This window comes from Eublepharis macularius, chromosome 2 (genome assembly GCF_028583425.1).
Source record: "Eublepharis macularius isolate TG4126 chromosome 2, MPM_Emac_v1.0, whole genome shotgun sequence".
Classification (NCBI taxonomy): domain Eukaryota; kingdom Metazoa; phylum Chordata; class Lepidosauria; order Squamata; family Eublepharidae; genus Eublepharis; species Eublepharis macularius.
This window is the reverse complement of record NC_072791.1, coordinates 72,119,281-72,132,196: the sequence shown is the minus strand read 5'-3', so window position 1 is coordinate 72,132,196 and position 12,916 is coordinate 72,119,281. Positions and strand designations below refer to the sequence as shown.

At 44.7% G+C, this 12,916-nt stretch overlaps 1 protein-coding gene across 3 annotated transcripts in view; it reads left to right on the top strand.

Annotated features, from left to right (window-relative positions):
• The window catches only part of PCNX1 (pecanex 1), a 150,006-nt gene that overhangs the window by 40,642 nt on the left and 96,448 nt on the right, over positions 1 to 12,916 (top strand). For all 3 annotated transcript variants that reach the window (XM_054970361.1, XM_054970360.1, XM_054970359.1), the window contains exon 5: positions 685 to 774. In XM_054970361.1, coding sequence (XP_054826336.1) covers positions 685 to 774 — 90 coding nt within the window. The remainder of the gene's footprint in view (positions 1 to 684; positions 775 to 12,916) is intronic.

The window sequence follows — 12,916 nt, the reverse complement described above, 5'->3', positions numbered from 1 at the left end:
GACAAGTTGAGAATTAGATATATTGACAACCAGGGATCCGCAAGCAACTTGAGGGAGTGGCTATCCCATTCCTCCACTACCACCTTTAGTTCCTCCTCCCCTCCCTTCTTTCACTTCCTCTCTTTTTTCATCCAACAATTCCTATTCTCACACACTTTCTTGTTTTCTCTTTCTCTGTCCCCCATCCCATCACTCTTTCTTTCTCCCCCACCTACCATGCTGCCACCAGTTGTTCCCCACTCTTGCAGCACCACAGCCAGAGAGGCAGTAACGGTGGGCCTGAGCAGCATTATTGCCCCTTACAGATCCTCCTCCTCCTCCTCCCGCTCACAGCACTGCTGAAGGCTTCCCAGCTCACAGTCACTGCTGAGGAGTGATCACAGGTCAGGCAGTATCCATGGCAGTTTTGTGAAAGTACAGAAATGCTCCTGGGGGGTGATGTTTTAGATTTTTCAGCAAACGTGGTGAGTCCCCCAAATTTTGGTGGAAATCTCCCTTCTCTCCACCTGGCCCCTATCCATAGATTTAAGTATCCGCAGATGAGGCCAGGTTGATAATTAAAGTATATTGATAGTATCATTTATTTTGAAATTCAGCTCGCAATCATAATGTTCAAAAATGCATTCTAAGTAAGACCATAGTGTTGTATTTTTTGGAAAACTTCTTGTTTCTGTTGATGAACAGGTGATACTGACACTGCAAAGACTTCTGACGACATCAGTCTGAGTCTTGGCCAGAGTTCCAGTGTCTGTAAAGAAGGGAGCGAAGAACAAGGTAAGAAATCTTAAGCAGTGGCATATAGAAGTCCCCAAGAGGCCATTTTGGTAACTATTGACTTTAACGGACTTCAAATTGTGTTGTTACAATTTTTAAACTTCATAATAAGCAGTGTACCTACATATTTGTGCTATCACAAATGAAGATGTGAACTCTGTACCCAGTGTCTCCACGTGAGCCGGAATGGATGGTGATGGAATAGCTCCCAGTTTTTTTTGTAAGTCCTTTCGGTTAAATGAGTAGCCTTTAAAGTTTCTTTTTAAATGCCTATTCTATTTGTCTGGCAAACTATGCAGGTGGTTGGATGTGTTTTCCTCTGTGCACTCATATACATTCTGTTTCTTAGATGCAGTGTTCATCTTTGTGGGCGTAGCTTGTAGAGAGTTACATGAAACAGTGCTACAAGTTTTTGAAGAGTATCTTGTAGACTTTATGAAACTGTCTTCCCACATAGACATACAGCATCTTGCCCACTTCAAGATCTGTAACATTTTTTCTCAGTGAGCTATTATATTTAGTGTGACACTTGTACAGCATTCATAACTGGATGTGCACAGTTCCTTCTGTTGCTATAAATGACTTTGCCCCAAAACATCAAGAATTGACTCTCTGCAATTATCAGGTTTGACCTCTCAAATTTATACTTCTGTGTACCCTGCCCCCTTAAACATTACAGCATAAAAACTATGTTGTTCTTAGTAGATGTACAGGAAAGTCCAGGGCAGTTACTAACTTCCCTAAACACTTAGAACATAGTTTTTTTGGTAATTCATGTATATAAACATAGACATGAACCTGTGCAAACCTACTTCCCTAAAAACACCTTGGTCATTTAGAATCATAAAATCATAGATTTAGAAGAGACCTCCAGGGTCATTTAATCCAACCCACCGCACAATGCAAGTAATTCACAACTACACCCCCCCCCAACACACACACACACAGTGACTCCTGCTCTATGCCCAGAAGATGGCAAAAAACCTCCAGGATCCCTGGCCAAACTGACCTGGAGGAAATTGCTTCCTCATCCCAAAGTGGCGATCAGCTTTACCCTGGGCATGTAAGAAGGGGCCACAAGAACTAAGCACTGATGTAACCCTTCCTGCCCCTCCCTCTCATGATCTGCCTAGGTTCACAGAATCAGCATTGCTGTCTGATGGCCATCTAGCCTCTTCCTAAACACCTCCAGAGAAGGAGAGCCCACCACCTCCCAAGGAAGCCTGTTCCACTGAGGGACTGCTCTGTCAGGAAGTTCTTCCTAATGTTTAGCCGAAAACTCTTTTGCTTTAATTTCAACCCATTGGTTCTAGTCTGACCTTCTGGGGCAGGAGAAAGCAACTCCATGCCATCCTCTATATAACAGCCCTTCAAGTACTTGAAGATGGTTATATCACCTCTAGTCATCTCCTCTCCAGGCTAAATATACAGAGCTCATTCAACCTTACTCATAGGACTTTGTCTTCAGACCCCTCACCATCTTCGTTGCCCTCCTCTGGAAATGTTCCGGCTTGTCTAAACCCTTCTTAAATTGTGGTGCCCCAAACTGAACACAATATTCTAGGTGAAGTCTAACCAGAGCAGAGCAGAGTGATACCATCACTTTGAGTGATCTGGATACTACAGTTGATGCATTTGCCTTTTTAGCTGCCACATCACACTGCTGAACACATGTTCAATGTTCAGTTCAGTGTACTAAGACCCCTAGATCTTTTTTGCATATATTACTGCCAAGACAAGTCTCCCCCTCCTATAATTATGCATTTGATTTTTCCTCCCTAAAAGCAGAACTTTACATTTATCTCTGTTGAAATTCATTTTATTTGTTTTAGCCCAGAGTTCCAGCCTGTCAGAATCATCCTGTATCTTCACTCTGTTTTCTACCATATTTGCTACCCCTCCAAATTTAGTATTATCTGCAAATTTAATAAGCATTTCCTCTATTCCTTCATCTGAATCATTTATAAAAATATTGAACAGAACAGGTCCCAGGACCGATCCCTGAGGCACTCTACTTGTCACTCTTCTCCAAGAGGATGAGAAACCAAGCACTCTTTGGGTGTGATCTGTTAACCAGTTACAGATCCGCCTAACAGTAATAGGATCCAAACCTCATTTTACCAGCTTGTCAACAAGGATATTATGTGGAATCTTATCAAAAGCCTTACTGAAATCAATAAACTATGTCTACAGAATTCCCCTAATCCAGCAAGATAGTAACCTTTTCAAAAAGAAGAGATAAGGTTAGTCTGACATGACTTATTCTTGAGAAACCCATGCTGGCTCTTAGTAATCCCAGCCATCCTTTCTAAATGCTCAAAGACTGACTGACTGATGATTTGTTCTAAAACTTTTCCAGGTATAAATGTTAAGTTGATGGGTCAGTAGTTACCCGGATCCTCCTTTTTCCTCTTCTTGAAGATAGGGACAACATTTCCCTGCCCCCAGTCTTCTGGCACCTCACCTGTTCTCCGAGAATTTTCAAAAATAATGGACAGAAGCCCAGAAATTACATCTGCAAATTCTTTTAGTACACTTGGATGCAATTCATCTATGGACTTAGTTTCATTTAAAGAAACCAGATGTTTATGTAGTATCCCTATGCCAAACCTAGGCTGTAACTCCCTTCCCTCATAATGTGTTCTGTTTTTGCCATGTTGAGCACCATTTCCCTTACAAGAGAAGACTGAGGAAAAGTAGGAATTGAGCAGTTCTGCCCTTTCTTAATCGCCTGTTAGAGTTTTACTTTCCTGTCCCTGCAACGGGCTTACCGTGTCCTTGCTCTTTTTCTTACTTTGAACATAAGCAAACAACCCTTTTCTGTTGTTTTTAGCATCTCTTGCTAGCATAAGCTCATACTGAGCTTTAGCTTTTCTAACTCCCTACAAGCACTGGTTATTTGTTTATATTCATCCTTGGTTATAAGATCCTCCTTCCATTCCCTAAATTAGTCTTTTTATTTCACAAATTTTTAGAAAGCTGTTTATGGAGCCACCTTGGCTTCTTTAGGTTCTTTCCATGTTTCATTCTCATAGGAATTACTTGTTCATCTACAGTCTTCAGTGCAGTCCCACATTGGGACTGTGCTTGCTCAGGCCAGCCATCTGGAGCAGGATTCTCAAGCTTTTATACTAAGTCGGGGGGGGGACTCCCCCACAGACCGCTCCAAGCTGGCTTTTCCAGCCGAAACAGTCACACAGCGAGGACACCACCTCCCCATTCCCTCAGTTCATTTTCTGCTGCCACAAGGAGCAGATAGTTTCTCAGCAAGTCTTCGTGTTTGTAGTGCTATCGTTAGAGTTTACAGTTGTTTATAGTTAGTTTAGTAGTTTAGATAGTTATAATAGTTGTAATCAGGGCTTTTTTCTGTGGAAGGAGGTGGGTGAACTCTCACCTGGGACAACTCCTGGGAAGAGGTGGAGCCCTGGTCACCACATATGCGCGTGTGTAGTGCACGCGCACCCCCGGGACAGTGCGATGATGTCACTTCCAGGAAGTGACATCATCACACAGGCCGTGGCTGCCCCAGGAATGCTCCCGTACTCCAAGGTGGGCTCTGATTCAGCCATGATCATGCCAAATTCAACCTCAATTGGGCCAGCATAGGCCCAGAACGGGCTGCTGTAGAGTGGGGGAGCGCTCCCCTGCCTGGTAGCGGCCAGATCTGGGCAGTTTCGAACCAAAATAGGGCCAAAATGGCCTGAGTCAGGCCAAAATTGGCCTGGAATGGGCTGCTGCTGCATGAGAGAACACTCCCCCACCTGGCAGCAGCCCTATCCTGGCCATTTTGGACCCAATTCTAACCGTTTAGGGCCCAAATATGGCCAGGGCCGTTTGTTTGGGGACGTTTTGGGATAAATCGGGGCCGAAATGGCTCATATTGGGGCTGAAACAGCCAGGATTTGGTTGGTGCTGGGCAAGGGAGGGTTCTGACCAAATAGGGCCTATTTTGGTCCCCCGCCTGGCACCAACCCAATCTGGGCCATTTCAGCCCGAATCCGGGGCAAAATGGGCCCAAAATGTCTTAAAATGGGCATTTTGGACCTGTTTTGGCCCAGATTGGGTCTGAAATGGCTGGGATCAGGTCGGTGCCAGGCAAGGGAAGGTTCCCCCCCGTCACCAATCCAATCCAGGCAGTTTCTGCCCCAATCCGGCCTGAAACGGGCCCAATCCCAGCTAAAAAGGCCCCCAAATGGCTGAAAATGGCCTTTTGGGGGCCAGTTTCCACCCAGATTGGGGCTGAAACGGTCTGGATTGGGTTGGTGCCAGGCAGGGAACCCTCCCCTGCCTGGCACTGACCCAATCCCGGCAGTTTCAGCCCCAATATGAGCTGTTTTGGCCCCAATCCACCCCGAAATGTCCCCAAACCAGCCCAAAATTGCCGGAAAATATCTTTAGAATAACCACTCACGTGGGCATTTTTAAGAGGTTCCGGAATGGCTTTCCAGAGTTTTTCCCCTCAAAAAAAGCCCTGGTTATAATAGTTTAGGATTATTGCAGAGTTTGGAGGTGGTAAGTTGACTTCCCCTCTCCTTCCCTTTTCTTTCCCATCCACGGGTGGGCACGACTTTTACAACCGTCCCTATGGCGGACAAGTCACTCCTTAAAAAATGTGAGGGCTGTGAAATGAAGATGGCCAGAACTGATTGCCAATTGCTATGCCTGGCCTGCCTGGGGGAAGACTATGTGGTCGAATGATACAAACATTGCCAATTTTTCACCCCCAAAGCGCAAGGAGACTGAGCCTCGAGGCCGAAGGTGTTGTTATGGAATAAGGGAATGTCTGTCTCCACAAGCCTGGCAACAAAGAAATCTGCCCTGGCAGAGCGAACTAAACATTTGGACCCTGGAACCCTGACAGAAGCCTCGCCGTCAGATCCAACACCTTCAGACTAGCCATCGGATCCATTGGTTCTGAAGGATCGAAGCCGGCCATGATCTCGGTCCCGAGATACTACAGCCTCAGCCCATTCCAGAGCCAGCATGATACGGCTGGACGGAGATGTCTCAACACCGGCAAGTGGATGGTTGAAGTCCCCAGTTCCAGCTGGAACAGAAGCATCGACCTCGAGACTGTACAAACACAAGGATAAGAATAAGCATGTCTCACAAGCGAGAGGCTTCACTGGTTCCGATGCCATTAACTGAATCACCTAGGCAGACTCTTTCTCCAGCGTTGAAACGGAGGTCAAGTTCGGTGTCGATAGCCTCGAACAAAGGTTCTGATAAAGCCAAGCGTCAGAGACGGCGGTCTAGTTCCAATGAGAGATCTTGATATGAGAGGCCACCTTGGTATCCACCCTATCCTATGTCCGGCTATCCACAGGACTGGGACTATTTCCCACCGTATCCATTTCCAGGAGCGCCCAGGTCTACTCAAAGCAGACCGCACCACTTGGATCTGATGTGGTACCCAAGGGCCCAACCTTCAATGCCAAGACAGGGCTCAGAGTCCGAGTCAGAGGCCAAACCTCTCGGATCCGGGCGGAGCCCCAACTTTACATCTGAGCCGCCCCCTGAGGAAATATTGGGGGAGTCTGAGAGAAGGTTACCTGCTATTGATTACAAGCTGTACGCTGAGCAGATGATGTGCATGGCTAAATCGCTGGACATAGATTTATCAGCTCCTCAACCAAAATCTCAGGACAGTATCCTGAAACACATATACTCTGATGCCCCAGAGGTTGTGGCCTTCCCAAAGATAGAGGACTTTGTTGAAATTGCCAAAAGTCCATTCCTGCCACGGCAAAGAAAGTGGAAGCCCTCTATAAGATCAAGAAAGATAAATGTTCCTATTTGTTTGTGCACCCTCCAGCATCCTCCAAGATAGCGGAGGAGCTCCAGGGCAGTCTTGCTACACCAGCTGACAAGGAGTGTCGTAAACTGGATACCATGGACAGGAAGTATTACTCAGGTTCTGCCCTCACGATTAAGATGGCTAATTTTTTATCCATTGTGAGTGGTTATCAGATCTTCCTGTGGGACAAGATGGCCAGTTACCTTGAGGGATTGCCTGAAGAAAAGAGAGTATTAGCCAAACTCATCTGTGACGAGGCCATTGTCCTATTGAAGCAGCAGATCAGTATCAGCAGACACATAGTGGATACTGCTGCTAGAGGTCTAAATACAGCTGTTGTTCTCCGAAGGCGTGCATGGCTACAAGCAACTGCTCTGCCCATGGAAACAAGATTGAAGACATGCCATTCAAAGGGAATACTTTATTCTCATAAGCTACTGATGACTACTTATCAAAAAAGAAAAAAGACAAGCAGACTGCAAGATCTTATGGTGTGCTGCCGCAGTCATCAGGCCATACCTCCTTCTATCGCAGTCCAGTCAGGAGGAGCTACCAGCCCAGGAGAGAGTACCGTTCTTACTGGTTCCAATCATATAGGAACCAGTATCCATACCGAGCTCCTTATTTGCCTCAGAATCAGTCCCATAGGCGCGTGTCGGGGAAGTCCAAATCAAATTTGATGCTAGCACAGAAGGATCAGCCTCAGGGTCAAAGAGTCATCTGAAAAGCGAAGGTAAACACCCACAGGATGCAAAAAATCAATTCATGTGTATTTGTAAGATACTTCAATCAATTAGTTCCAAAGTGCAATGTGCTTATAACAATTCATACAAAAGGTATCTTATACAAATTTTCTACATAACAGTTTCACACAAGAAACTACTGGTACATAATTACAGTTAAATACGGTATCATTCCCAACTCTGCAGTCTATACATCAGTTCCGGGAAAATAACAGTAGCCCCCATATATGGGGCCATTGCTTTCTTAATTTAGTTTCTTTCCAATCCGGTGGAGGTATGGTAATCACGAGGGAAACACTGGCGGGGTCCCACTCTCCCCTGGAGCAACGAGGAAAATCGTGCTCCCAAACAATGCTCAATCTAAGAGAACGTACCACCAAATGTAAAGAACATCGCTGCCCGTACCAGGATGTATGAGTGATTCACCTTATTTTGAACTTACGTTTGGTGGTATTAAAAAGAAGCTCCTGAAGAAGCAGGCGCGAAATCTGCTCGCAGCCGGCCTCAGATTGAGCATTGTTTGGGAGCATGATTTTCCTCGTTGCTCCAGGGGAGAGTGGGACCCCACCAGTGTTTCCCTCGTGATTACCATATCTCCACCGGATTGGAAAGAAACTAAATTAAGAAAGCAACGGCCCCATATATGGGGGCTACTGTTATTTTCCCAGAACTGATGTATAGACTGCAGAGTTGGGAATGATACCATATTTAACTGTAATTATGTACCAGTAGTTTCTTGTGTGAAACTGTTATGTAGAAAATTTGTATAAGATACCTTTTGTATGAATTGTTATAAGCACATTGCACTTTGGAACTAATTGATTGAAGTATCTTACAAATACACATGAATTGATTTTTTGCATCCTGTGGGTGTTTACCTTCGCTTTTCAGATTGCTGATTACAGGTGCAGCCAGTTTTCTCCCTCAGGGTCAAAGAGAGCAGTCATGATTAGGAGAGTCTACATCGACTACCCAGTTGCTGTTCTTCAACAGATGGTCACAATTTTTTGAGGCCTGGCAGACTGTCTGTGAGGATGCATGGGTGTTGTCTATCATTAAAGAAGGTTATAAGTTGGACTTTGACACTTTGCCTCCTACTTATTTACTTATGCATGCTCCTATAAATGAGCTGCCTGAGTTGCAACTAGAAATTAAATCTTTATTGAACAATGGGGCTCTGCAGAGGGTCCCCTTTTGGGATAACCACTTTGGGTTTTACTCTCGATTCTTCTTAGTGGATAAGAAGGATGGGGGGAAGAGGCCCGTCCTAGACTTGAGGGGGTTGAATGAATACTTGCACGTATCAAAATTCAGGATGGTCACGTTACCTTGGGTCATTAATATGATTCCGGCAAATTCTTGGTTTGCCGTTGTATATTTACAGGACACATATTTTCATATTGCTATCTGCCCCAAACACAGGAGGTTCCTACGTTTTAATTTTAAGGGCTAGAACTTCCAATATACAGCATTACCCTTTGGGTTGGCTACAGCCCCAAGGATGTTCACCAAGTGTATAGCAGTGGTGATAGCCCACCTGAGGAGGCATGGGTGTGCAATCTGTCCCTATTTGGACGATTGGTTGGTCACAGCACGTCCCCCAGAAAAGCTGCATTCTCATGTGGAGCTCATACTTGCCACCTGCACCATACTTGCCACCCTCAGGTTGTAGTAGGAGAATAATAGCCTTGGTACAATTGTTTCAGAAATGTAGGTACCAGTCGACACATCTTATTCAGGTCCTTTTGGGCCTCATGGCCTCCACTATGGTGGTGGTGCTTCTAGTACGGTTAAGGATGAGACACCTACAACTGTGGTTTATTAAAAAAATTAATCTACAATTTCAGTCTCCCCAAATTTTCTCCATTCTGAGAAAGGTCTTACATTCCCTGTTTTGGTGGGCAGACCCTACCAACCTGGATAAAGGGATACAGTTTGGTTTAACGACTCATGACATTACTATCACCACAGATGCCTCTCTTGAGGGTTGGGGAGGATACTGTGAGGAGCTATCAGTGAATGGAGTCTAGTCAGAAGATGAGAAGGAGCACCATATTAATTTTTTGGAGTTAAAAGCAGTTTATTACTCACTTGCAGATATGGTGACAGGGAAAAGAGTCCAGGTACTGTCGGACAATATGCTGACGGTCTTTTATATAAACAAACAAAGAGGGACTACATCGTCAATGCTTTGTCTGGAAACCATCACATTATGGGACTGGTTTATTTCCCGAAATATTACACTTACTGCACTCCGTGTTGCAGGTTCCCAAAATACAAAAGCAGAGTACCTAAGCAGGTTAGGGAATTCCCATCACGAGTGGGTGCTCCAAGACAAGTACGCTCACCAAATATTCTAGAAATGGGGGTACCCAGACATGAACCTTTTTGCCACACAGGAGAATGCGAAGGCGCCACAGTTCTGTTCGAGTGGGGGGCTTGGCAGCATTCAGATGATGGTGTGGTTCATAAGACATTGAACTCTCAATTTTCGGAGGAGGTAGCAAACATTGCTCAAAAACCTTCTACCAGGAATTTATATGCACTGAAATGGAATAGATTTATGGGCAGAGTCACAGGGAATATCTCCTGAGACATGTCCTTTGAGTAACATTTTTGATTATCTGGTGTCACTGCATAAAGCTGGCCTTGCTTCCTCTTCTATTAAAGTTCATTTAGTGGCTATATCTGCCTTCTATAATCATGTAGATAGCAAGACAGTTTTCTCTCAGTACCTCTCTAAACTGTTCCTTAAGGGCTTAGACAATATGTATTCTCCACGGACTCAAATAATGCCACAGTGGTCCTTGTCACTAATATTATCCAGTCTTATGTTTAAACCTTTTGAATCACTAGCAACATGTAGTCTGGCGTTACTGTCAGCTAAAGTGGCCTTTTTATTAGCAATCCTTTTGGCCAGGAGAGTTAGTGAGTTGCAGGCATTACAGGTTGACCCACCTTTTCTGCAGGTCTTCCCAGATAAAGTAGTGATGTGTACCAGCCTTCAGTTCCTGCTAAGGTGGTTTCTAAGTTCCATGTTTCACAGTGTTGATCTTTGCCAGTGTTTTTCCCTAACCCCACTTCCACCAAGGAACAAACGCTCCGTATGCTGGATTTAAGAGAGTGGTTTTATTTTATGTAGACAGGACAAACACATTTAGAATGTGTCAAGCGTTTTTTGTTTGCCACACGGGCCAGAATAAAGGCAGGGCAGCATCAGCTCAAACTATTTCTAGGTAGGTAGTTTTGGCAATTAGACTAAGTTATAAAATGGTAAAGGTCCCCTGCCCATTTAATTTAAGAGCTGATTCGACAAGGGGACAAGCAACGTCAGCAGCTTTTCTGCATGGTGTGCCGCTGGAAGATATCTGCAAAGCAGCAACTTGGTCTTTGGAAGAGACATTTGTCAAGCACTATGCAATAGATGTCAACGCCAGGAAGAAGACAGCAGTAGGACAGGCAGTCCTTCAATCGCTCTTTGCCTCCTTGGTGAGTAGCTTGTGAGTCTCCCAGTGTGGGACTGCACTGAAGACTGTAGATGAAAACAGAGTTGCACTTACCTGTAACTTCTGTTCATCTAGGTCTTCATGCAGGAACACATTCTCTCCCTCCGGCCCCGCTGTGAGCTCTCTGACGCTTACATTCCTGAGGGCTTGTGGCAGCACAGGAGAACTGAGGGACTGGGGGGTGGGGGTGGCCTCCTCGCTGCGTGACCATTTCAGCAGGAAAAGCCAGCTCGGAGCGGTCTGCGGGGGAGAGTCCCCCCCCCCATTAGCATAAAAGAGAATCCTGTTCTGAATGGCTGGCCTGCGTAAGTGCAGTCCCAGTGTGTTCATGCACGAAGACCTAGATGAACAGAAGTTACAGGTAAGTACAACTCTGTTAGATTGTGCCTTCAATATTTCATTTTTAAGAAACTCCCACCCATCTTGAACTCCCTTCTCCTTAAGTATTCTGATAGTGGGATTCTACCCAGCATAACACTTAACACTTTCAGTTTGTTAAAATTTGCTTTCCTGAAGTCCAACCTATATGTCTGACTACGTACAGCTTTTCCCTTCCCCAACACTGTAAATTCCAAAATTACATGGTCACTACTATCCAGGGTGCCCACTACTTTCACCTTATCAACCAGTTTTTCCTTGCTGATGAGAATCAAGTCCAAGATAGCAGATCTTGTTTCTCTCTCCACTTTCTGAAAAATGAAGTTATCAGCAAGACAAGTCAGGAATTTCATTTTTTGCACAGTTAGACTTCCAACAGATATCTTGGTAATTGAAATCTCCCATGACCTCTGTGTCTTTGAGAACTTTGTAATTTGTTCTCATCCAAGTCCTCTGCCAAGCTTGGTGGTCTATAGCAGACTCCTACCATAATATCACTATTATTTATTACTTCTTTTATTTTTACCCAGAGACTTTCAACTGAACTTACATGGTCATATACATGTATTTCCTCACAAGTATATCCCTCCTTTACATATAATGCTACTCCTCCCCCTTCCTTATTTGTCTAACCCTTTTAAACAAGTTGTATCCCTCAATCCTAGTATTCCAATTGTGAGTGTCACCTCAGCAAGTTTCAGTAATACCTATTATGTCAGTCCCCTTTGTGTATTAGGACTTCAAGTTCCTCCTGCTTGTTTCCCATACTCTGTGCATTAGTGTAGAAATTGGAATCCATGAGTTATGCCCTGAGGTCTTTGTTTCTTTAATTACCTGCAAATTAATAGTTCCTAGCATATGTGCCACTCCCTGCAAATCTTTAGTGTTTTCAACTCCAGTTATAAGCTTTGAATTTTTTTCTCTTTCCCCCATAGGATTTAGTTTAAAGCCCTCCTTAACAGGTTTGCAAGGCTCTTACCAAACACACTTCTTCCTTCCCTCGTGAGGTGCAAACTATCTCTCAATAGCTTCATCTCAAAAGTGTAAGCCATGGTCCAAAAACCCCAAACTTATCCTGATGACACCATCTACATAGCCAGTCATTTATTTGCAGTATTCTTCTTTCCCTTCCTAAACCATGGCCTTGGACAGTAAGAACTGACGAAAACACAACCTGTGCTCCTAGGTCCTTCACCTTTTTACCCACAGCCACATAGTTTCTTTCAATCCATTCTGGGCTGTGTTGGGCAATATCATTTGTTCCCACGTGGATAAGCAAGAAAGGATAATCTGTGAGCTTGATGAGTCTTCCTACCCTTTCTGTCACATCCTGGATGCATGTACCTGGTAGACAACATACCTTTCGAGACAACAAGACCAGTCTTTACTTTATTTACCCTCTACCCCTCTCAGCAGGGAATCCCCTATTACCAACACATGCCTTCTCCTATATTGGGGAGCAGAAGCTCGAGTCCTCTCATTCACAGGAGCCTGAGAAATTTCTTTCCAGCTTCAGAGAGCCTGGAGGAGTAGCCCTTCATCCAGTGGTCTAGAATCAATATCTATAAGGGGACCCTGGAACTGATTGCTTAGCATCAGAGGCTCAGAATGTCTCCTGATTTTCCTGCTCCTGTGGATTACATTCTTCCATGCACCCACCTTCTGTGTTGGGTGCTTCTCCATATGCTGAGATACCTTTCCCTCCTCCTCCTGTTGCC